Source organism: Mustela putorius, unplaced genomic scaffold (genome assembly GCF_011764305.1).
Source record: "Mustela putorius furo isolate JIRA1106 unplaced genomic scaffold, ASM1176430v1.1 tig00000549_pilon_pilon_pilon, whole genome shotgun sequence".
NCBI lineage: Eukaryota > Metazoa > Chordata > Mammalia > Carnivora > Mustelidae > Mustela > Mustela putorius.
The window spans coordinates 226,856-253,750 of record NW_025421411.1 but is presented as its reverse complement, the minus strand read 5'-3'; the positions used below and the strand labels follow the sequence as shown (position 1 = coordinate 253,750).

At 39.7% G+C, this 26,895-nt stretch overlaps 1 protein-coding gene across 1 annotated transcript in view; it reads left to right on the top strand.

Moving 5' to 3' along the window:
- The window catches only part of HEPH (hephaestin), a 145,870-nt gene that overhangs the window by 17,561 nt on the left and 101,414 nt on the right, over positions 1 to 26,895 (top strand). The window contains 7 exon segments of the mRNA XM_045081218.1: positions 6,987 to 7,231; positions 21,319 to 21,353; positions 21,355 to 21,532; positions 22,200 to 22,382; positions 23,481 to 23,620; positions 23,623 to 23,737; positions 25,777 to 25,945. Coding sequence (XP_044937153.1) covers positions 6,987 to 7,231; positions 21,319 to 21,353; positions 21,355 to 21,532; positions 22,200 to 22,382; positions 23,481 to 23,620; positions 23,623 to 23,737; positions 25,777 to 25,945 — 1,065 coding nt within the window.

The window sequence follows — 26,895 nt, the reverse complement described above, 5'->3', positions numbered from 1 at the left end:
GGTTTTGTTGGCTGTTTCCTTTGCTGTGCAAAAGCTTTTGATTTTGATTAGGTCCGCATAGTTCATTTTAGTGCTTGCTTCCCTTGCCTTTGGTGATGTTTCTGGAAGAAGTAGCTGCAGCTGAGGTTGAAGAGGTTGCTGCCTGTGTTCTCCTCAAGGATTTTCATGGATTCCTGTCTCACGTTGAGGTCTTCCATCCATTTTGAGTCTATTTTTGTGTGTGCTGTAAAGAAATAGTCCAGTTTCATTCTTCTGCATGTGGCTGTCCAATTTTCCCAACCCATTTGCCCATTTGTTCAAGAGACCATCTTTTTTCCATTGGACATTCTTTTCTGCTTTGTCGAAGATTAGTAGACCATAGATCTGAAGGTCTATTTCTGGGCTCTCTATTCTGTTCCCTTGATCTAATCTATATGTCTGTTTTTGTGCCAGTGCCATACTTTCTTGATGATGACAGCTTTGTAATAGAGCTTGAAGTCTGGAATTGTGATGCCACCAGCTTTGCTTTTCTTTTTCAACATTCCTTTGCCTATTTGGGGTCTTATCTGGTTCCATATAAATTTTAGGATTATTTGGTTCATTTCTTGGGGAAAAAGTTGATGGCATTTTGGGAGGGATTGTTTTAAATGTGCAGATTGCTCTAGGTAGCATAGACATTTCCACAACATTTGTTCTTCCAATCCATGATCATGGAACTTTTTTCCATTTCTTTGTGTCTTCTTCAATTTCTGTCATGAGTACTCTGTAGTTTTCAGAGTACAGATTCTTTGCTTCTTTGGTAAGATTTATTCTTAGGTATCTTATGGCCTTGGGTTCAAGTGTAAATGGGATCAACACCTTAATTTCTCTTTCTTCTGTCTTGTTGGAGTATAGAAATGCAACCGATTTCTGTGCATTGCTTTTTATATCCTGACACTTTACTGAATTCCTGTATGAGTTCTAGCAGTTTTAGAGTGGAGTCTTTTGGGTTTTCCACATAAAGTATCATATCATCTGCAAAGAGTAAGAGTTTGGCTTCTTCTTTGCTGATCATATGTCTTTTATTTCATTTTGCTGTCTGATCACTGAGACTATGACTTCTAGTATTATGTTGAATAACAGTGGTGATAGTGGACAGCCCTGCCATGTTCCTGACCTTAGGGGAAAAGCTCTCAGGTTTTCCCCATTCAGAATGATATTCACTGTGGGTTTTTCATATAGATGGCTTTTATGCTATTGAGGTATGTGTCCTCTATCCCTGCACCATGAAGAGTTTTGTTCAAGGAAGGATGCTGTACTTCATCAAGTTTTTTTTTTTTTTCAGCATCTATTGAGAATACCATATGGTTCTTGTTTTTTCTTTTATTAATGTACTGTGCAACATTGATTGATTTGCAGATGTTGAACCAACACTGCAGCCCAGGAATAAATCCCACTTGGTCGTGGTAAATAATCCTTTCAGTGTTCAGTTGAATCCTACTGGCTAGTATTTTGGTGAGAATTTTTGCATCCATGTTCATCAGGGATATTCATCTGTAATTCTCCTTTTTCATGGGGTCTTTGTCCGGTTTTGGGATCAAGGTAATGCTGACCTCATAAAATGAGTTTGGAAGTTTTCCTTCCATATCTATTTTTTTGGAAGAGTTTTAGAAGACTAGGTATTCTTCCGTAAATGTTTGGTAGAATTCCCCTGGGAAGCCGTCTGGCCCTGGGCTCTTGTTTCTTGGGAGATTTTTGATGACTGCTTCAATCTCCTTATTGGTTATAGGTCGGTCCAGGTTTTATATTTCTTCCTGGTTCAGTGTTGGTATTTATATGTCTCTAGGAATGCATCCATTTCTTCCATATTGTCAAATTTTCTGGCATATAGTTGCTCATAATATGTTCTTATAATTGCTTGTATTTCTTTGGTGTTGGTTGTGGTCTCTCCTCTTTCATTCATGATTTTATTTATTTGAGTCCTTTCTGTTATCTTTTTGATAAATCTGGCCAGGGGGTTGTCAATATTATTAATCTTTCAATGAACTCAGCTCCTAGATTCATTGCTCTCCTCGATTGTTCTTTTGGTTTCTATTTCCTTGATTTCTGCTCTCATCTTTATAATTTCTATTCTACTGATGGGTTTAGGCTTTGTTTACTGTTCTTTCTCCAGCTCTTTTATGTATAGGGTTAGGTTGTGTATTTGAGACCTTCTTGGTTTGCTGAGAAAGGCTTTCATGGCTATATACTTTCCTCCCAGGACCGCCTTTCCTGCATCCCAAAGGCTTTGAACAGTCGTGTTTTCATTTTCACTTGTTTCCATGAATTTTTTTCAATTCTTCTTTAAATTTCCTGGTTGACCCATTCATTCTTCAGTCGGATGCCCTTTAGCCTCCATGTATTTGAGTTCTTTCCAACTTTCCTCTTGTGGTTCAGCTCTAGTTTCAAAGCACTGTGGTCCAAAAATATGCAGGGAGTGATCCCAGTCTTTTGGTACCAGTTGAGACCTGATTTGTGACCCAGGATGTGCTCTCTTCCAGAGAATGTTCCATGCGCACTAGAGAAGAACGTGTATTCTGTTGTTTTGGGATGGAATGTTCTGAATATATCTGTGATGTCCATCTGTTCCAATGTATCATATAAAGCCTTTATTTCCTTTTTGATTTTTTGCTTGGATGATATGTCCATTTCAGTGAGGGGGTGTTAATGTCCCCTACTATTATTGTATTATTGTCAATGTGTTACTTTGATTTTGTTATTAATTGGTTTATATAATTGGTTCCTCCCATGTTAATGGCATAAATATTTAAAAGTGTTAGATCTTCTTGTTGGGCACACCCTTTAGGTATGATATGATGTCCTTCCTCATCTCTTATTATAGTATTTGGTTTAAAAATCTAGCTTGTCTGGTATAAGGTTTGCCACCTCAAGTTTCTTTTGATGTCCATTAGCATGGTATATTGTTTTCCATTCCCTCACTTTAAATCTGGAGGTGTCTTTGGGTCTAAAATGAGTTTCTTGTAGACAGGATATGGATGGGTCTTGTCTAGTTTTGTTTTGTTTTAATCCATTCTGATAACTTGTGTCTTTTGATAGGGACATTTAACCCATTTACATTCAGGGTAACTATTGAAAGATATGAAATTAGTGACACTATATTGCCAGTAAAGTGACTGTATATTGTCTCTATTCCTTTCTGGTCTGTTACTTTTAGGCTCTCTCCTTGCTTAGAGGATCCCCTTCAATATCTCCTGTAAGGCTGGTTTGGTGTTGGCAAATTCTTTTAGATTGTGTTTGGCCTGGAAGCTTTTTACCTCTCCTTCTATTTTCAATGACAGCCTAGCTGAATATAGTATTCTTGACCCAACATTTTTCTTGTTTGGTGCTTTGAATATATCATGCCAATCCTTTTTGGCCTGCCAGGTGTCTGTGGATAGGTCTGCTGTCAATCTAATATTTCTACCTTTGTAGTTTATAGGTCTCTTTTCCCGAGGTGCTTTCAGGATTTTCTCTTTGTCTCTGAGACTTGTAAGCTTTACTATTGGATGATGAAGTGTTGACCTATGTTTATTGATTTTGAGGGGGCTCACTGTGCCTCCCGGATTTTGATGCTTGCTTCCTTCCCCAAATTAGGGAAATTCTCTGCTATAATTTCTTCAATATACCTTCTTTCCCCTCCCTTTCTTCTTCTTCTTCTGGGATCCCAATTATTCTAATATATTTTTTTTTCTTATGGCATCACTTATCTCTCAATTTCTCCCTGCCTGATAGAGTAGTTGTTTCACTCTCTTTTTCTCAGATTCCTTATTCTCCATCATTTGGTATCACTAATTCTCTCTTCTGCCTCATTTATACTAGCAGTAGGAGCCTCAGTTTTTTATTGCACCTCATTAATAACTTTTTTGATTTCTACTTGGTTGTATTTTTTTTCTTTTATTTCTCCCAAAATCGCTTTTATTTTTCCAGAATGGGATTCCCTTGAATATTCTATGCTTTTTTCAAGCCCAGATAGTATCTTTATAATCATCATTCTGGACTCTAGTTCTGACATCTTACTAATATCTGTATCAATTAGGTCCCCTGCTGTCGATACTGCCTCTTCGTTTTTCTGTTCTGTTTTGTTTTGTTTTCGGTGAGTTTTCCAGCCTTGTTATTTTGTCCAGACAAGAATAGATGAATGAGAGAGCAAAGTTTTAAAAGGGTAACAACAACGACCTCAGAAAAAATATATTTACCAAATCAGAAGGGACCCAAACCTGGGGAAAGAAGAAAGGAAAAAAAAAATATATATATATATATGAGTAGGCTGGTTAATAGAACAGAGCCACACACTTGATTTGGGTTAATTTTGATCTGTTGGAAGAATCTGCCTCCCATAATTTTAAAGAAGGAAAAACTTATATATATTTATATGTATACATATATATGTGCAAGGGTAAACATATACGTGTACATACACATATGTATGTTATGTTTAAAATTGATGAAAGGATAGACTATGACTCAAAAGATGAAAATTAAAAAAAACATTTTTGAAAAGGAATTGATAAGTTGGTTGATTTAAAAAAATGAGAATGTTGGTGTGCCTGGATTGCTCAGTGGGTTAAAACCTCTGCCTTCAGCTTAGGTCATGATTCCAGGGTCCTGGGATCGAGCCCCACATCAGGCTCTCTCTTCAGTGGGGAGCGTGCTTCCTTCTCTCTCTCTGCCTACTTGTGATCTCTGTCTGTCAAATGAATAAATACTATATATATATATATATATATATATATATTTTTTTTTTTTTTTTTTAATGAGAATGTGATTAGGCTGGACATTAGAACAAAGCCATATGCTAGATTTCAGGAATATTTCTGGCTGTTGGAAGAAACTATCCCAAAATTTTAAAGAAAGAAATCTTACATGTATATAAAAATAAGGTTAAATACAATGAAGGGATAGAATGTGACTATAAAAATGAAAATTAAAAAACAAATTTTTAAAAGGCATTGATATGATAAAATGGTTAAAATAGGAATGAGGAAAAAATAGACAAAGGAAAAATGAGGAAAATTTTAAAAATTTAGCTTTGAAAGACAAAAGAATTATGAGGTGGGGGGACACATAAGTTCTATGTAACTGTATTCCCCAACCACTGGTGTTTTGCGGTTTTCATTGATCAGTAAATTTGGTCTTAGCTGGATGTTTTTACTGATATTATGGGGGGGGGTGGGGCATTGCAGTGGCTGTCAAATATTTTTGCACAATGCGGAATTGCACTTCCCTTGCCAGGGGCCAGACTAAACAATTTGCTCAAGTTTGCTCTCAGTAGATTTTGTTCCCCGAATGCTTTCTGTATAGCTTTGGAGGACAAGAATGAAGATGGCAGCCTCCCAATCTCTGACCCAGAGGAGCCAAGAGCTCAAGGTCCTACTCCTCAGTGCATCCTCAGGGAAAAAACAATCACTCTTGTATCCATGTTCTCTCACCACACTCTGTGGTAAGCCAGCCTGTGACCAAGTGTTTCTATCTCTGGCACATGGTCCCACTTGGAATCTCCAATCCCAGCAGATTCCTGCAGTGTGCTCCTGCACTGCCCCTCCTGGTGGAGAAGGGAGAGGAGTCTCCCTGTATCTTCCACTTGTGGGGTCCCTTCTTGAAGAGTGGTCTGAAGGTGCCTCATATCATGGTTTAAGGTAATCCTGAGCTGAGTGCCCACTCCTTAGCTCAATCTCTGCAGCTGGCTTCCCCACTCCAAGACTTGGCTGTTTGCCATACTCAGGCACCCCTCGTCTTTCTGTGACCCTGCTGACCCTGAGACCAACAGTCCCAGTGAGGGCTTCACCCCCTGATTAACCTCTGGAGCAATGTCCCTCAGTGGAACTCACTTCTAAAACTTCTGATTTTGTGCTCTGCTGATTTACCATTTGCCAGGACCCGGCCCCTCCCCAACCATGGTCTATCATTCAGTATATTGCCTCAGATTCACTTTTCCACAGGTCCTTCCTTCCAGAAAGCAGATGCTTTCCTGTTCATAGAATTGCTTCTATTCTTTTCTTTGATCTCCCATTGAATTTGTAGGTGTTCAGAATGGTTTGATAACTGTCTAACTGAATTTCTGAGACAAGACAAAAGTTAGGTCTCCTACTCCTCTGCCGTCTTGCTCCTCCCCCTCCCTATCCCCAATATTTTGAAATAATAGTTAACATCTCTTAAGCTTTTACTGTTTTTCAGGCACTGTCCTAAGCTCTTTATATATTTTAATTTTTTTTAGTCATCATTATTGTGTCTGAACTTGGTACTATGATTATGTCCATTTTACAGATGGGGAAATTATGCTTAAAGTAGTTAACTGGTTCAAATTCCCACAGATTTTTAAGTAACAATATGGGCATTTAATCACGTCATCCGAGCTCTAACATTTGTGACCTTAACAGCTATACCATAAGATCTCATATATATAGCAAGATGATGCAAAGTCAGGCCATATAGACTGGGATTTAATCACTTAAAAAGAGTCAGTTCATATTTGATTTTTTCCCCATTACTATATATTAGGTTGAACTGTGTGAAATTGATTTTTTTTGGAGGTTAAAAGTGGTCAAATATTAGCATTTTAAATGTTTTTTTTACAGTTTTTTGTTTATTTATTTGAGATATCGAAAGACACACACACAGAAATAGAGAGAAAGAGAGAGGGAGAAAGCAGGGGAAGGAGCAGAGGGAGAGGGAGAAGCAGACTCCCCACTGAGCAGGGAGCCCAATACAAGGGTCAATCTCAGGACCCTGGGATCACGACCCAAGCCAAAGGCAGGCACTTAACTGACTAAGCCACCCAGGTGCCCCAATTTTATGTGCCTTAATTTAATGCTTCCCATTGTCTAAAAGTTAGACTCTAACCTTCTGTGTTTTGGTCAGTACAATCTCGTTTTCTCTTGTTTTGCTTTAAACAAAAATCGTCATTTTTAGCCAGCTTCTTCTGGAAAAGAACTCTCCAGAGGTTTAAAGATGGTGGCAAAATTATGAGTCTTTCTCTTCTTCCTTCCCAGAGTAGCTTCCAGCTTCCTAAATTCTGACAAGAACCGCATAGGGAGCAGTTACAAGAAAACCATTTACAAGGAATACAGAGATGGCACATACATGGATGAAATGGTCCAGCCAGCTTGGTTGGGTTTCTTGGGACCAGTGTTGCAGGCTGAGGTGGGAGATGTCATCCTTATCCACCTGAAGAATTTTGCCTCTCGCCCCTACACCATACACCCCCATGGCGTTTTCTATGAAAAGGACTCAGAAGGTAAATCAGACCACCCTTTCTTTCTCCCTTTCACAATAAATACTGCATTTCTTTTACTAACATTTAAGAGAGAGGAGCTAGGAATGAAAATAGACTTTTTCCTCTTTATTGATCTGAGGTGGCAGGGTCATTCCCAGAAAAACTGATAACTAATGTTATCACTTCTGCTGTTCATATGTTGTGGTTCTGGACAAGTCACTTCCCCTCTCTGGGCCTCGTATTTTTCATTAGGTATATGGAGATTCAATCTGTCTTTTATCATGAAGAATTACTTGAATGACATTTCCATAAAATAATTGGCTGTTCTTTGGAAAGAAGAGAGTGTGCTATGAATATAAAGGGACACTATTCCAGTATCGTGTCTTCTGAAAGGTCCATTTCTTTTTCTTAAGAGCAGTTTACTAATATGTATCTCACACCCAGTGGCCTATAATAATGACACAACAGTGAGTGACTAATGTATAAAGGGAATCCAGGTTTTGACCAGCCCACTAATTCCTGTATAGCCTTGGACAAGTTAGTTTTCCTATTTTATCCTCCATAAAAAGGGTAAGTGGACCAAATGATTATTAAGTTGGTTTCATGTTTTTTAATTTAAAGTCTACTATAGTTAACGTATAGTGTTGTATTAGTTTCAGAAAAACAATACAGTGATTCAACAATTCCATACCTCAACTGGTGCTCATCACAAGTTCCCTCCTCAATTTTTATCACCTATTTCACACATCTCCCTACCCACCTCCCCTCTGGTAATCGTCAGTTTGTTCCCTGTAGCTAAGAGGTTTATAGCTATTTCTTGGTTTGTCTTTATTTTTCCCATTTGCTCATTTGATCTATGTCTTAAATTCTACATGTAAGTGAAATTATATGGTATTTTTCTTTCTCTGACTGACATATTTTGCTTAACATAATACTCTCTAGCTCCACTCACGTCTTTGCAAATGGCAATATTTCATTCTTTTGTATGACTAAATTATATTCCATTGTATATATATACACCTTACCCTTATCCATTCATCAATGGATAGACACTTAGCTTGCTTCCATAATTTGGCTATTGTAAATCATGTCATAAACATAGGGGTGTTGGTAGCCCCTCCAAATTGGTATTTTGTATTTTAGAGGGTAAATACCTATTGGTGTAATTGCTGGATCATAGAGTAGTTCTATTTTTAATGTTAGGAGGAACTTAATTTGGCTTTAGATTACAGGGTGATGGATATTAAGGATGGCTCGGGTTGTGATGTGCACTGGGCATTATACATTACTAATGAATCATTGGACACTACATCAAAACCTAATGTGGCTAACTGAACATTATATATATATGTGTGTGTGTGTGTGTGTGTGTGTGTGTGTGTATACATACATATATATATATATATATAATCTTTTTTTTTTTAATATATATTTTTATCCCCAGGGGTACAGGTCTGTGAATTACCAGGTTTACACACTTCACAGCACTCACCAAAGCGCATACCCTCCCCAATGTCCATAATCCCACCCCGTTCTCCCAAACCCCCTCCCCCCAGCAACCCTCAGTTTGTTTTGTGAGATTAAGAGTCACTTATGGTTTGTCTCCCTCCCAATCCCATCTTGTTTCATTGATTCTTCTCCTACCCACATAAGCCCCCATGTTGCATCACCACTTCCTCATATCAGGGAGATCATATGATAGTTGTCTTTCTCTGCTTGACTTATTTCGCTAAGCATGATAAGCTCTAGTTCCATCCATGTTGTCGCAAATGGCAAGATTTCATTTCTTTTGATGGCTGCATAGTATTCCATTGTGTATATATACCACATCTTCTTGATCCATTCATCTGTTGATGGACATCTAGGTTCTTTCCATAGTTTGGCTATTGTGGACATTGCTGCTATAAACATTCGGGTGCATGTGTCCCTTTGGATCACTACATTTGTATCTTTAGGGTAAATACCCAATAGTGCAATTGCTGGGTCATAGGGCAGTTCTATTTTCAACATTTTGAGGAACCTCCATGCTGTTTTCCAGAGTGGCTGCACCAGCTTGCATTCCCACCAACAGTGTAGGAGGGTTCCCCTTTCTCCGCATCCTCGCCAGCATCTGTCATTTCCTGACTTGTTGATTTTAGCCATTCTGACTGGTGTGAGGTGATATCTCATTGTGGTTTTGATTTGTATTTCCCTGATGCCAAGTGATATGGAGCACTTTTTCATGTGTCTGTTGGCCATCTGGATGTCTTCTTTGCAGAAATGTCTGTTCATGTCCTCTGCCCATTACTTGATTGGATTATTTGTTCTTTGGGTGTTGAGTTTGCTAAGTTCTTTATAGATTCTGGACACTAGTCCTTTATCTGATATGTCGTTTGCAAATATCTTCTCCCATTCTGTCAGTTGTCTTTTGATTTTGTTAACTGTTTCCTTTGCTGTGCAAAAGCTTTTGATCTTGATGAAATCCCAATAGTTCATTTTTGCCCTTGCTTCCCTTGCCTTTTGTGTTGTTCCTAGGAAGATGTTGCTGCGGCAGAGGTCGAAGAGGTTGCTGCCCGTGTTCTCCTCAAGGATTTTGATGGATTCCTTTTGCACATTGAGGTCCTTCAACCATTTTGAGTCTATTTTTGTGTGTGGTGTAAGGAAATGCTCCAATTTCATTTTTCTGCATGTGGCTGTCCAATTTTCCCAGCACCATTTATTGAAGAGGCTGTCTTTTTTCCATTGGACATTCTTTCCTGCTTTGTCAAAGATTAGTTGACCATAGAGTTGAGGGTCTATTTCTGGGCTCTCTATTCTGTTCCATTGATCTATGTGTCTGTTTTTGTGCCAGTACCATGCTGTCTTGATGATGACAGCTTTGTAATAGAGCTTGAAGTCCGGAATTGTGATGCCACCAACGTTGGCTTTCTTTTTCAATATCCCTTTGGCTATTCGAGGTCTTTTCTGGTTCCATATAAATTTTAGCATTATTTGTTCCATTTCTTTGAAAAAGATGGATGGTACTTTGATAGGAATTGCATTAAATGTGTAGATTGCTTTAGGTAGCATAGACATTTTCACAATATTTATTCTTCCAATCCAGGAGCATGGAACATTTTTCCATTTCTTTGTGTCTTCCTCAATTTCTTTCATGAGTACGTTATAGTTTTCTGAGTATAGATTCTGTGTCTCTTTGGTTAGGTTTATTCCTAGGTATCTTATGGTTTTGGATGCAATTGTAAATGGGATTGACTCCTTAATATCTCTTTCTTCTGTCTTGCTGTTGGTGTAGAGAAATGCAACTGATTTCTGTGCATTGATTTTATATCCTGACACTTTACTGAATTCCTGTATAAGTTCTAGCAGTTTTGGAGTGGAGTCTTTTGGGTTTTCCACATATAGTATCATATCATCTGCGAAGAGTGATAATTTGACTTCTTCTTTGCTGATTTGGATGCCTTTAATTTCCTTTTGTTGTCTGATTGCTGAGGCTAGGACCTCTAGTACTATGTTGAATAGCAGTGGTGATAATGGACATCCCTGACGTGTTCCTGACCTTAGCGGAAAAGCTTTCAGTTTTTCTCCATTGAGAATGATATTTGCGGTGGGTTTTTCATAGATGGCTTTGATGATATTGAGGTATGTGCCCTCTATCCCTACACTTTGAAGAGTTTTGATCAGGAAGGGATGCTGTACTTTGTCAAATGCTTTTTCAGCATCTATTGAGAGTATCATATGGTTCTTGTTCTTTCTTTTATTGATGTGTTGTATCACATTGACTGATTTGCGGATGTTGAACCAACCTTGCAGCCCTGGAATAAATCCCACTTGGTCGTGGTGAATAATCTTTTTAATGTACTGTTGAATCCTATTGGCTAGTATTTTGTTGAGTATTTTCGCATCTGTGTTCATCGAGGATATCGGTCTATAGCTCTCTTTTTTGGTGGGATCCTTGTCTGGTTTTGGGATCAACGTGATGCTGGCCTCATAAAATGAGTTTGGAAGTTTTCCTTCCATTTCTATTTTTTGGAACAGTTTCAGGAGAATAGGAATTAGTTCTTCTTTAAATGTTTGGTAGAATTCCCCCGGAAAGCCGTCTGGCCCTGGGCTTTTGTTTGTTTGGAGATTTTTAATGACTGTTTCAATCTCCTTACTGGTTATGGGTCTGTTCAGGCTTTCTATTTCTTCCTGGTTGAGTTGTGGTAGTTTATATGTTTCTAGGAATGCATCCATTTCTTCCAGATTGTCAAATTTATTGCCGTAGAGTTGCTCATAGTATGTTCTTATAATAGTTTGTATTTCTTTGGTGTTAGTTGTGATCTCTCCTCTTTCATTCATGATTTTATTTATTTGGGTCCTTTCTTTTTTCTTTTTGATAAGTCGGGCCAGGGGTTTATCAATTTTATTAATTCTTTCAAAGAACCAGCTCCTAGTTTCGTTGATTTGTTCTATTGTTTTTTTGGTTTCTATTTCATTGATTTCTGCTCTGATCTTTATGATTTGTCTTCTCCTGCTGGGCTTAGGGTTTCTTTCTTGTTCTTTCTCCAGCTCCTTTAGGTGTAGGGTTAGGTTGTGTACCTGAGACCTTTCTTGTTTCTTGAGAAAGGTTTGTACCGCTATATATTTTCCTCTCAGGACTGCCTTTGTTGTGTCCCACAGATTTTGAACCGTTGTATTTTCATTATCATTTCTTTCCATGATTTTTTTCAATTCTTCTTTAATTTCCCGGTTGGCCCATTCATTCTTTAGAAGGATACTGTTTAGTCTCCATGTATTTGGGTTCTTTCCAAACTTCCTTTTGTGGTTGAGTTCTAGCTTTAGAGCATTGTGGTCTGAAAATATGCAGGGAATGATCCCAATCTTTTGATACCGGTTGAGTCCTGATTTAGGACCGAGGATGTGATCTATTCTGGATAATGTTCCATGTGCACTAGAGAAGAATGTGTATTCTGTTGCTTTGGGATGAAATATTCTGAATATATCTGTGATGTCCATCTGGTCCAGTGTGTCGTTTAAGGCCTTTATTTCCTTGCTGATCTTTTGCTTGGATGACCTGTCCATTTCAGTGAGGGGAGTGTTAAAGTCCCCTACTATCATTGTATTATTGTTGATGTGTTTCTTTGATTTTGTTATTAATTGGTTTATATAGTTGGCTGCTCCCACGTTGGGGGCATAGATATTTAAAATTGTTAGATCTTCTTGTTGGACAGACCCTTTGAGTATGATATAGTGTCCTTCCTCATCTCTTATTATAGTCTTTGGCTTAAAATCTAATTGATCTGATATAAGGATTGACACTCCTGCTTTCTTCTGATGTCCATTAGCATGGTAAATTCTTTTCCACCCCCTCACTTTAAATCTGGAGGTGTCTTCGGGCTTAAAATGAGTTTCCTGTAGGCAACATATAGATGGGTTTTGGTTTTTTATCCATTCTGATAGCCTGTGTCTTTTGACAGGGGCATTTAGCCCATTCACATTCAGGGTAACTATTGAGAGATATGAATTTAGTGCCATTGTATTGCCTGTAAGGTGATGTTACTGTATATGGTCTCTGTTCCTTTCTGATCTACCACTTGTAGGCTCTCTCTTTGCTTAGAGGACCCCTTTCAATATTTCCTGTAGAGCTGGTTTGGTATTTGCAAATTCTTTCAGTTTTTGTTTGTCCTGGAAGCTTTTAATCTCTCCTTCTATTTTCAATGATAGCCTAGCCGGATATAGTATTCTTGGCTGCATGTTTTTCTCGTTTAGTGCTCTGAAAATATCATGCCAGCTCTTTCTGGCCTGCCAGGTCTCTGTGGATAAGTCAGCTGCCAATCTAATATTTTTACCATTGTATGTTACAGACTTCTTTTCCCGGGCTGCTTTCAGGATTTTCTCTTGGTCACTAAGACTTGTAAATTTTACTATTAGGTGACGGGGTGTCGGCCTATTCTTATTGATTTTGAGGGGCGTTCTCTGAACCTCCTGAATTTTGATGCTCATTCCCTTTGCCATATTGGGGAAATTCTCCCCAATAATTCTCTCCAGTATACCTTCTGCTCCCCTCTCTCTTTCTTCTTCTTCTGGAGTCCCAATTATTCTAATGTTGTTTCGTCTTATGGTGTCACTTATCTCTCGAATTCTCCCCTCGTGGTCCAGTAGCTGTTTGTCCCTCTTTTGCTCAGCTTCTTTATTTTCTGTCATTTGGTCTTCTATATCACTAATTCTTTCTTCTGCCTCATTTATCCAGCAGTGAGAGCCTCCATTTTTGATTGCACCTCATTAATAGCTTTTTTTATTTCAACTTGGTTAGATTTTAGTTCTTTTATTTCTCCAGAAAGGGCTTTTATATCTCTCGAGAGGGTTTCTCTAATATCGTCCATGCCTTTTTCGAGCCCGGCTAGAACCTTGAGAATTGTCATTCTGAACTCTAGATCTGACATATTACCAATGTCTGTATTGATTAGGTCCCTAGCCTTCGGTACTGCCTCTTGTTCTTTTTTTGGTGTTGAATTTTTACGTCTTGTCATTTTGTCCAGATAAGAGTAAATGAAGGGGCAAGTAAAATACTAAAAGGTTGGCAACAACCCCAGGAAAATATGCTTTAACCAAATTAGAAGAGATCCAAAATTGTGAGTGGGGAGAAAGGGGATAAAAAGAGGTTCAAAAAGGAAGAAAGAAAAAAAAAAGAAAAAAGAAAAAAAAGAAAAGAAAAGAATTTTTTAAAAAAGAAAACACCTAAGAAAAATGTAAAAAAGAAAAAATATATATATTAGATAAACTAGTAAAAAATCGTTAAAAAAGAAAAAGGTAACAGTTAAAAAAAAAATTTACCCGAAGGCGAGAATAAAAAAAAAAAAAATAGCCGCAAGCTCTGCGACACTCAGACACCCCCGATCCTTCTGTGACCCTGCGGGACCTGAGGCCACGCTGACCCCGCGTGGGCTTCACCCCGGTTTAGCCTCTGGAGCGATGTCCCTCAGCAGAACAGACTTTTAAAAGTCCTGATTTTGTGCGCGGTTGCTCCGCCGCTTGCCGGGAGCCGGCCCCTCCCCCTGGTGTCTATCTTCCCGTCGCTTTGGATTCACTTCTCCGCCAGTCTTACCTTTCAGAAAGTGGTTGTTTTTCTGTTTCCAGAATTGCTGTTCTTCTTCTCTTCGATCTGCCGATGGATTTTCAGGTGTTTGCAATCTTTAGATAAGCTATCTAGCTGATCTCCGGCTAGCTGAAGCAGTCTCAGCTTGCTACTTCTCCGCCATCTTGACTCCTCTCCCTATATATATAATCTTTTAAAAAGATTGAAATTCTGGGTGGGCCAGGCCGAAGCGCGCCGCCATGCTGGCTGCAAAGCAGCAGTTCTCCGGAGCCAGCTGGCGCTCCAGGTAGCAGCCACACAGCCCCAGCGCCTCAGTCACCTGCAGGTAGCTGGGGGCCTCCAGCGTGACTTCCACCGTGTCCATGGACAGCGGCAGCCAGGCCGTATAAATGAAATCCAGCAAGCGCTGCAGGCCGGCCGCCAACGTAACGTGTATGTGGATCATGCTGGCCCTGGATTCCCGGGTGTGGCTCTTGAACAGAGCCCTGAAGTAGTCGCTGGAACATGCGAGCAGAGCAGCGACCTATGCGCCCGGAACTCGGTGCCCTCAGCATCCAGCATCATGTCGCACAGGAAGCCCTCAGCGCACAGGGCCTGATAGCCGGAGGAGGACTTTGAAAAGTCTGTTCCACTGAGGGACATCGCTCCAGAGGCTAAACCAGGGCAAAGCTCACGTGGGGTCAGCGTGGCCTCAGGTCCCATAGGGCAGAAGGATTGGAGGTGTCTGAGTGTCGCAGACCTTGCAGGTATTGGAATGGAAAAGCCGGCTACAGAGACAGAGCTGACAGTAAGCTCACAGCTCGGTGTTACCTTGAACAGGCCACAGGCTCAGTGAGCTCGGAGCACAGCCGGAGGTCAGGCAGACCGGAGTTACTGGGCGCTGTTCTCTGAGGATGCACTGAGGAGTGGGGCCCCGGGCTCTCGGCTCCTCTGAGCCAGAGACCAGGAGGCCGCCATTTGTATTCCCATCCTCTGGAACTCTACGGAAAGCGCTCAGGGAACAAAAGCTCCTGAAAGCAAATACCCGAGCCGATACTCAGCCCGGCCCCTGGTAAGGGTGGTGAAATTCTGCCTGTGGCAAAGACACTTGAGAGTCACTACAACAGGCCCCTCCCCCAGAAGATTAACAAGAAATCCAGCCAAGACCAAGTTCACCTACCAAGGAGTGCAGTTTTAATAACAAGGAGAGCAGCAGAATTCCAGAGGAGGAGAAAGCAAAGCACGGAACTCATGGCTATCTCCCTGTGATTTTTTAGTCTTGAAGTTATTTTTGTCTTTTCATTTTTATTCTCTTCTTCTGCTAATTCTTTTAACCTTTACCCTTTTCTTTTTTAACGTTTTTTAACTAGTTTATGTAATATATATATATATTTTTTCTTTTTTATACTTTTCTTTATTTGTTTTCTTGTTTTAATTCTTTTTTTTTTTCTTTCTTTTTCTCTCTTTCTTTTTGAACCCCTTTTTATTCCCTTTCTCCCCCCTCACGATTTGGGATCTCTTCTGATTTGGTTAAAGCATATTTTCCTATGGTTGTTGCCACCCTTTTAGTATTTTACTTGCTCCTTCATATACTCTTACCTGGACAAAATGACAAGGCGGAAAAATTTACCACCAAAAAAAAAAAAAAAAAAAAGTACAAGATGCAGTACTGAACGCTAGGGACCTAATCAATACAGACATTGGTAATATGTCAGATCTAGAGTTCAGAATGACAATTCTCAAGGTTCTACATGGGCTCGAAAAAAGGCATGGAAGATATTAGAGAAAAACCCTATCTGGAGATATAAAATCTCTTTCTGGAGAAATAAAAGAAATAAAATCTAACCAAGTTGAAATCAAAAAAAGCTATTAATGAGGTGCAATCAAAAAAAACGGAGGCTCTCACTGCTAGGATAAATGAGGCAGAAGAAAGAATTAGTGATATAGAAGACCAAATGACAGAGAATAGGGAGCTGAGCAAAAGAGGAACAAACAGCTACTGGACCACGAGGGGAGAATTTGAGAGATAAGTGACACCATAAGATGAAACAACATTAGAATAATTGGGATTCCAGAAGAAGAAGAAAGAGAAAGGGGAGCAGAAGGTATACTGGAGAGAATTATTGGGGAGAATTTCCCCAATATGGCAAAGGGAATGAGCATGAAAATTCAGGAGGTTCAGAGAAATGCCCCTCAAAAGCAATAAGAATAGGCCCACACCCCCATCACCTAACAGTAAAATTTACAAGCCTTAGTGACAAAGAGAGAATCCTGAGAGCAGCCCAGGAAAAGAAGTCTGTATCATAAAATGGTAAAAATATTAGATTGGCAGCTGACTTATCCACGGAGACCTGGCAGGCAAGAAAGAGCTGGCATGATGTTTTCAGAGCACTAAACGAGAAAATCATGCGGACAAGAATACTATATCCGGCTAGGCTATCATTGAAAATAGGAGAGAGTAAAAAGCTTCCAGGACAAAACAACAACTGAAAGAATTTGCAAACACCAAGCCAGCTCTACAGGAAATATTGAAAGGGGTCCTATAAGCAGAGAGAGAGCCTACAAGTGGTAGATCAGAAAGGAACAGAGACAATATACAGTAACAGGACCCTTACAGGCAAAATAATGGCAATAAATTCATATCTCTCTATAGTTACCCTGAATGGTAATGGGCTAAATGCCCCAATCTAAAGACACAGAGTATCAGAATGGATAAAAAACCAAAACCCATCTATATGTTGCCTCCAAGAAACACATTTTAAGCCTGAAGACACCTCCAGATTGAAAGTGAGTGGGTGGAAAAGAATTTATCATTCTAATGGACATCAGAAGAAAGCAGGATTGGCAATCCTTATATCAGATCAATTAGATTTTAAGCCAAAGACTATAATAAGAGATGAGGAAGGCCACTATATCATACTCAAAGGGTCTGTCCAACAAGAAGATCTAACAATTTTAAATATCTATGCCCACAACGTGGGAGCAGCCAAATATATAAACCAATTAATAACAAAATCAAAGAAACACATCAACAATAATACAATGATAGTAGGGGACTTTAACACTCCCCTCACTGAAATGGACAGATCATCCAAGCAAAAGATCAGCAAGGAAATTAAGGCCTTAAACGACACACTGGACCAGATGGACATCACAAATATATTCAGAACATTCCATCCCATATCAACAGAATACACATTCTTCTCTAGTGCACATGGAACATTCATCAGAATATTCAAATCACAGTCAATCACATCCTCGGTCCTAAGTCAGGACTCAACTGGTATCAAAAGATTGGAATCATTCCCTGCATATTTTCAGACCACAATGCTCTGAAGCTAGAACTCAACCACAAGAGGAAGTTTGGAAAGAACACAAATACATGGAGACTAAACAGCATCCTTCTAAAGAATGAATGGGTCAACCAGGAAATTAAAGAAAAAAAATTGAAAAAAATCATGGAAACAAATGATTCAAAATCTGTGGGACACAACAAAGGCAGTCCTGAGAGGAAGATATAAAGCGGTACAAGCCTTTCTCAAGAAACAAGAAAGGTCTCAGGTACACAACCTAACCCTACACCTAAAGGAGCTGGAGAAAGAACAGGAAAGAAACCCTAAGCCCAGCAGGAGAAGAGAAATCATAAAGATCAGAGCAGAAATCAATGAAATAGAAACCAAAAAAACAATACAGCAAATCAACGAAACTAGGAGCTGGTTCTTTGAAAGAATTAATAAAATTGATAAACCCTTGGCCAGACTTATCAAAAAGAAAAGAGAAAGGACACAAATAAATAAAATCATGAATGCAAGAGGAGAGATCACAACTAACACCAAAGAAATACAAACTATTATAAGAACATACTATGAGAAATTCTACGCCAATAAATTTGAAAATCTGGAAGAAGTGCATGCATTGCTAGAAACATATAAAAACTACCACAACTCAACCAGGAAGAAATAGAAAGCCTGAACAGACCCATAACCAGGAAGGAGATTGAAACAGTCCTTAAAAATCTCCAAACAAACAAAAGCCCAGGGCCAGATGGCTTTCCGGGGGAATTCTACCAAACATATAAAGAAGAACTAATTCCTATTCTCCTGAAACTGTTCCAAAAAATAGAAATGGAAGGATAACTTCCAAACTCATTTTTATGAGGCCAGCATCACCTTGATCCCAAAACCAGACAAGGATCCCATCAAAAAAAGAGAGCTATAAACCAATATCCTTGATGAACAGAGATGCGAAAATTCTCACCAAAATACTAGTCAATAGGATTCAACAGTACATTAAAAGGATTATTCACCACGACCAAGTTGGATTTATTCCAGGGCTGCAAGGTTGGTTCAACATCCGCAAATCAGTCAATGTGATACAGCACATCATCATTAAAAGAAAGAACAAGAGCCATATGATACTCTCAATAGATGCTGAAAAAGCATTTGACAAAGTGCAGCATCCCTTCGTGATCAAAACTCTTCAAAGTGTAGGGATAGAGGGCACATACCTCAATATCATCAAAGCCATCTATGAAAAACCCACCGCAAATATCATTCTCAATGGAGAAAAAAACTGAAAGCTTTTCCGCTAAGGTCAGGAACACGGCAGGGATGTCCATTATCACCACTGCTATTCAACATAGTACTAGAAGTCCTAGCCTCAGCAATCAGACAACAAAAGGAAATTAAAAGCATCCAAATCGGTAAAGAAGAAGTCAAGTTATCACTCTTCGCAGGTGATATGATACTATATGAGGAAAACCCAAAAGACTCCACTCCAAAACTGCTAGAACTTGTCCAGCAATTCAGTAAAGTGTCAGGATATAAAATCAATGCACAGAAATCAGTTGCATTTCTCTACACCAACAACAAGACAGAAGAAAGAGAAATTAAGGAGTCAATCCCATTTACAATTGCACCCCAAACCATAAGATACCTAGGAATAAACCTAACCAAAGAGGCACAGAATCTATACTCAGAAATCTATAACGTACTCATGAAAGAAATTGAGGAAGACACAAAGAAATGGAAAAATGTTCCATGCTCCTGGATTGGAAGAATAAATATTGTGAAAATGTCTATGCTACCTAAAGCAATCTACACATTTAATTCCATTCCTATCAAAGTATCATCCATCTTTTTCAAAGAAATGGAACAAATAATTCTAAAATTTATATGGAACCAGAAAAGACCTCGAATACCCAAGGGGATATTAAAAAAGAAAGCCAAAGTTGGTGGTATCACCATTCCAGCCTACAGGCTCTATTACAAAGCTATCATCATCAAGACAGCATGGTACTGGCACAAAAACAGACAAATAGATCAATGGAACAGAATAGAGAGCCCAGAAATAGACCCTCAACTCTATGGTCAACTAATCTTCGACAAAGCTGGAAAGAATGTCCAATGGAAAAAAGACAGCCTCTTCAATAAATGGTGCTGGGAAAATTGGACAGCCACATGCAGAAAAATGAAATTGGACCATTTCCTTACACCACACACAGAAATAGACTCAAAATGGATGAAGCACCTCAATGTGCAAAAGGAATCCATCAAAACCCTTGAGGAGAACACAGGCAGCAACCTCTGCGACCTCAGCCGCAGCAACATCTTCCTAGGAACATCGCCAAAGGCAAGGGAAGCAAGGGCAAAAATGAACTATTGGGATTTCATCAAGATCAAAGCTTTTGCACAGCAAAGGAAACAGTTAACAAAATCAAAAGACAACTGACAGAATGGGAGAAGAAGATATTTGTATACGACATATCAGATAAAGGACTAGTGTCCAAAATCTATAAAGAACTTAGCAAACTCAACACCCCAAAGAACAAATAATCTAATCAAGAAATGGGCAGAGGACATGAGCAGAAAATTTCTTCAAAGAAGACATCCAGATGGCAACAGACACATGAAAAAGTGCTCCATATCACTTGGCATCAGGGAAATAGAAATCACAACCACAATGAGATATCACCTCACACCAGTCAGAATGGCTAAAATCAACAAGTCAGGAAATGACAGATGCTGGCAAGGATGCGGAGAAAGGAGAACCCTTCTACACTGTTAGTGGGAATGCAAGCTGGTGTAACCACTCTGGAAAACAGCATGGAGGGAGGTTCCTCCAAATGTTGAAAATAGAACTGCCCTATGACCCAGCAATTGCACTACTCGGTATTTACCCTAAAGATACAAATGTAGTGATCCAAAGGGGCACGTGCACCCGAATGTTTATAGCAGCAACATCCACAGTAGCCAAACTATGGAAAGAACCCTAGATGTCCATCAACAGATGAATGGATCAAGAAGATGTGGTATATATACACAATGGAATACTATGCAGCCATCAAAAGAAATGAAATCTTGCCATTTGCGACAACATGGATGGAACTAGAGCGTATCATGCTTAGCGAAATAAGTCAAGCAGAGACAGACAACTATCATATGATCTCCCTGATATGAGGAAGTGGTGATGCAACATGGGGGCTTAAGTGGGTAGGAGAAGAATCAATGAAACAAGATGGGATTGGGGGGGAGACAAACCATAATGGACTCAATCCCCAAAACAAACTGAGGTTTGCTGGGGGGAGGGGGGTTGGGAGAAGAGGGGTGGGGTTATGGACATTGGGGAGGATATGTGCTTTGGTGAGTGCTGTGAAGTGTGTAAACCTGGCGATTCACAGACCTGTACCCCTGGGGATAAAAATCTATGTTTATAAAAAATAAAAAAAAAATATTGAAATTCTGTAATTGCTTTCTGTTTTCCAAAGTGAGTGCTTGATGGGGGGGGGGGGTCTGTTTTTTCTTTCCTCACTTCTGTGCCACTGGTTTTATACTAGGATACTACTGGATCAGGCTGTGACGCACTTTCCATGGCCATGGCTCCTTCTCCAATGGTTGTCACCTTTCTGCCCATTGTTGATGTGAGGTCTGGGATTCTTCAGCTGCATATTACCTGAATGTGTATCCTCAGGTTGTGAGGGCCACTGTCCCATATGTCAGCCCTCTCTTGGCTTCTATATATGCCAGGCTCCCTCTCACTCACCCTGAGACTGGGCATGCACAATTTCATTTTCTAGGCTCTTTATACCCAGATGGCTCCTCTGGTCGGTTAAAAAGCTGATGACTCTGTTCCTCCGGGAGGCAGTCACATTTACAACTGGACCATCCCAGAAGGACATGCACCCACTGATGCTGACCCAGCATGCCTCACCTGGATCTACCATTCTCATGTAGATGCTCCACGAGACATTGCAACTGGCCTCATTGGACCCCTTATCACATGTAAAAGAGGTACAGGCCTCACAGGGATCTATTGAGATGCAGTGTGGGATATCTACAGGAAAAAGTGATGTAGCTGAATCACTTACATACTAAACAGCAACCTGAAGGGATGTTAATTCAGTGCCCTTGTTTATTAGCAGGAATAAACCCTGCTAAATGTTTTCCACTATTTTCCCTACTTCATTACCTTTTAAAAATTTTGATAGTTTCTCAATTTCATTTTAAAACCTCGAGGTAGTAATTATGAGAGTCAAATCACAGAAACAAAGTGTGTGATAGGAGTTTAAGTATGGTTTGGATCAAAAGTGTAGCCATCGGGATCAGGAGAGTACTGGGGAACTTCGTTGGACATATGGTATGTTTAAGTATTGTCAGACCTGGAAGACCTGGGTGTTGTAGGAGAATGGTTAGATTAAGGCCCTGGGTTGAAGATACAGGCAGGTATGGTGGGTGGAAATTATTCTAGGTCCTATACATCCAATCTTCAAGTCCTAGGCTCAACTGAATTGTGTTTAACTGGGATAATAGAAATTAGGGGCAGAAGACCTTATCTGCTTTTCTGTTGACAAAAGACTCCTAAGGCCCCATCTTTCTATTTACTTTCATGAGTACCCCTTGAAGGTTGCTGGTACTAGGGAGAGAAGGTTCTCAAAAGCACATTTCTTACTTACTCTAGGTACTCTAGATGAGAATTCCCCTCGACAGCGGAAGGATGTGGATAATGATTTCTTCCTGTTCTTCAGTGTGGTAGATGAGAACCTTAGCTGGCATATTGATGAGAACATTGTCGCTTACTGCTCAGATCCTACCTCAGTAGACAAAGAAGATGCAGCCTTTCAGGAAAGCAATAGGATGCACGGTGAGCTGGGAGAGGGTGGCCACGCCATGACAGTAAAGACTGATGGAAGGTTTACATTGGGCCTAGCATTTGGTGGGTACTTCCATATATCTCATAAGAACTAAAAGTAGTAGGTACCTCTTTCCTGTTTTTAGCCCTCACAGGAACTAGGTACTAGTTAAGTACTAGGTAAATTTTCCTTGTTTTTCCTATGAGGAAATTGAGGCTCCAGGATTACAGAGCAGAAAAAAAAATGCACAGCTAAAATTCCAACACTGGTCTGTCTCACTGCAGAGAGGTGCTCTTGCCATTAGGTATCTTGCCTAGGTTATTGATTTCAAAGTCATGTACTTTATTCCCAGTCCCTCAGGGTGAAGGTTGCCCCCTGATATAGTTAGTCAGTTCTTCTTTGTCCCTATAAAGTTTGGGATAAATACCATCTTTTGGGGGGAAAATTGTTGGCTGCTGTAAGGAAGTTGTTTACTGCAATTAAATTTAAAACAAACTAAAGACACAAAAGCCTTGAGGCATGGGTAGATAACTGATTTTAGTAGTACAAACAAATTGATTTTATTTTTTGTTTAATTAAGAAAGAAATTTATGTCCCTTTGGTGCCAGAGATGGTCTCAAAGCCAGGCAATCCCATAGGAAGGTGAAAAGTCAGAGGGAAGATGTAAAGGATGGTTTTCAACAGTTCCAACTTCTCTGGGATTTTACGCAAATTACCTTTGATAACCATGGTAATTAGCTAACTTGAAAATTATCCTATGGAAATTTCAGAAGGAAATTGGCCTGGAAGGGAAGAATAAACTGCAAAAAACAAACCCCATTCATTAGAAAGCTTCCTCATATTGCTGAATTGGAATCTTGGTTCTACTACTTAGCTCTGTGGCCTTGGGAGAGAAGTAAAAATTCACTTCTCTGCGCCTTGGTTTGTCTCACTCTTTGCTTGAGATCAATGATATCTGCCTATTTTACCAGGCTGTTTAGGAGATTTTAAATTAAATAAGGTATATAGTCAGTACAGTAGGTTTTTTAATAAAATTCATCTGAATGGATGGCAGATGGCAAATCTCCCATCTCCTAACTCTGGTATTTTCTTTGCATTTTCCTTTGTAGCAATCAATGGCTTTGTCTTTGGGAACTTACCAGATCTAAGCATGTGTACACAGAAGCGTGTGGCATGGCACTTATTTGGCATGGGCAATGAAGTAGATGTCCACACAGCTTTCTTTCATGGGCAGATACTGACCATCCGGGGGGCCACCGCACTGATGTGGCTCACATCTTTCCAGCCACCTTTGTGACTGCTGAGATGGTGCCTCAGGAACCTGGCACATGGTTGATTAGCTGTCAAGTGAACAGTCACTTGCAAGGTGAGATCCAAACATATTTGACACTTGAAGTATAGAACGGAGATGGCATTAATAATCATCAGGAGCTGAAGCCATAAGATAGGTCTTTCAGATGAGCCAGCTAGACATAAAGGATGAAATATTAGATTGCAATTTGGGGGACCTAGCCAGATTTCCCCAGGATCAGCCATTAACTTGCAGGGCGACCTCAGGAACATTTCTCTGGGTTTTTATCTCCCTCATCTCTAACATAAGATGGTATAGAGATGGATAATCAGATTTTTAAATTGTTCTTCTTTGCTCAGAATGCTTAGGAATTAAGACCTGGAGGTATTTGCTGCTAATTAAATGGAGGGAAGGAGAGACTGAAGAAGATGAAGCCTTCTTTGGGAGATCATAGAGTCTTGTGGGCAAATAGTGACACTCTAGTTGGGACCCAATAGTAATAGGGGCAGAAGGTTTTGTGTTTTTGACAGTGAAAATTGTTGAAGTAATGGCATAGTGCATCTAGGAACCTCAGAGGAGAGGCAGAATGTATGAGACAATGAAAAGAACACTAGGCAAGAGATTAGAAGATTTGAGTTATTATCTCAGCTCTCTGAAAACCTTACTGTATGACTTTGTATAAGTCCCTTCCCATGTATAAGCCTCATTTGCCACACCTGTAAAATGAGGGGTTTTGGTCTAAATAATCACTAAGACCCTTGTTAGCTCTTAATTTCTAGAATTATTGATATACAATAAATTAGGTAGGTGTCAGGAAAGTACTATGCATATATGAAAATAGATTTGAGTAGGGATTTGAGGTAAGGAGTTGTAGACTAGTAGGATAATGAGTCCGTGGTGGTAGGTTTGAACAACAGAGGCCACTTACCCATGCTCCATGATCCAGGGCTCTCCCTTGGTCCTAAAGATACCTGGGTAAGAGGGTATGAATGAATATAAATGGGGGTTAGGGGTGCAGCACAATAGTGAAACAAATATGGGTCTTAGGGTTTGCCAGATAAGCCTGAATTCAAATCTTCATTCTACCAGTGGTTTAATTAACTTTGGTAACTCATATAGCTTCTCTGAAAGAAGAAAATGTGCTTTTAAATTTGGCTTTAAAAAATAGGAGATTAAGCCTCAGTTTCACCACTGACTAGTCGTTTAAATTTGGGCAAGTTATTTAACCTCTCTGATCTTTTGCTTTCTTCATCTGCAAGAGGGGACATTAAAAGTCTATTTCACATGATGGTTATGAGGATTGAAGGATATATAAAGCACCTGGCTCAAGGCTTGGCATGTAGCACATATTTAACAAAAGAATGATATTATTTTTTCCTCCTTTTTTAACCTCAAATTTCTAATTTGCAATTTTCAAATTTTCTTTGGATGATGTGAGACTCAAACGTCTCACCTCAAATAGTATTCTTGAATGACCTACGTAAGTTGCCAAGAAAATACAAGGCAGTATCATCTATTATCCCCATGCCTTGATGTACATTTTTCCACATTTGGAGGTACTATTTAGAATGCAAATCTTCCTGACATTCCCAAGTCTGAAGTTTCATCGCCACGTATAGAAGTTGTTCCATTATTTGGGGAGCTTCCCACTTTACTTACTCCTTAACTTACTCCCTTTTTTTTCCTTACTCCCCCTTTTTAAAATGTGGTGCTTCTACCAGTCCAGTGTGATAGACATCCCTATTCTCTCATTTATTACAAAACAGGGGTTAAAGTTCAACTCTAGGGAGTGACTGGCCAAAAGTCCTACAGAAATTGATAACAATTAGACTGGAACCCAAGTGTTCTGAGTTCAAACGCTACAATTGTTGCTACAATGTAAGCCTTTTGCAGAAGCAGGAATGACGATCTGGTAAATGAGTCAGTTGTGGTTAGCAGGTAAAGGTACTTGAATTCTCACATAGCCTCCCTTTCTCTTAGCTAGGTTCTTGAGGAGTGAGAGAAAGTGGCCTAGTGAAATGTGAGAGGGAAAAACATTAGAATGGAAAAGATGGGTCATCTGGCTACAAAACCTGTTGGGTGGAATGGAGCCAGCCTTGATGTTTTTCCTCCAGATGGCATGCAAGCACTCTACAAGGTCAAATATTGCTCCACGACCTCTCCTATGAACCAACTCACAGGCAAAGTTCGGCAGTACTTCATTGAGGCCCATGAGATTCTATGGAACTATGGCCCAATGGGGCATGATGGGAGTACTGGGAAGAATTTGAGGGAACCGGGCAGGTAAGAGACAGTGAGCTTCCTCCCCCTCCCTTGGGCCCAGCCCAACACCTATTAATTACTACCTCTCAAATCTCTCACTTCACTTGGGTGTTGCAATCATTGTCTGCTTGGACTTGTATAACAACTGTTAGCCAAATTCTTGTGGTCCCCCAGAGAGTGTGCTCTTGAATTTCTGTAGGGTTACGTCATATCCTCAGCAAAGGGTTCAAGCACAGTTTGAGATAGCTTCTGCTATGATCCCAGGCTTCATTAAGAAAATAAGACCCAAAAGAAACCAGAAGAGTTGAAAGGCATTTATCCAACTCTCCTTTATTTTACTCATTGTTTACCTCATTTCCCCTTCCTTACTTTTCTATAATATGAAAGAGGCATTTGATCAGGAGTATAAAAAGCATTCAGAGAAATATAGGAAGAGCAGGAGCAACCTGCCTTGTAGCCATTCCATTATCATCCTTTTAGAGTTATTTCTCCAAATTTTCCTGTCTCATCCATTACTCAGATGTAGGCAAAATAAGGTAGAAGATTAGTTCCCTATTCAGACACTAGGTCTTAAGTTATAATGACTCACTGGGCTCTCAATGATTTGTGGTCTTTTACAGAAGAGGTACTTAGTAAAAGACTAGGAGAATTTGGGGAGGAATATTCTAGGGAACCCATCATATTTATTCTTCCAGTAAGAAATAATGGGATGAATCTGAGGAAACCATAAGCAAATAAGGACTTGGGTCTCAGCATAGCTTCTAGAAATCTCCCAACTGTGCTTGCTAATTTAGCAGGCTTTCATTTTGAAATGAAGAATATTTTTTAAAAGATTTTATTTATTTATTTGAGTGATACAGAGAAAGAAAGCACAAGCAGAAGGAGGGGCAGAAGGAGGGGGAAAAGCAGACCGCTGGCTGAGTGCAGAGCCAGACACAAGACTCAATCCCAGGACCCTGAGATCATGACCC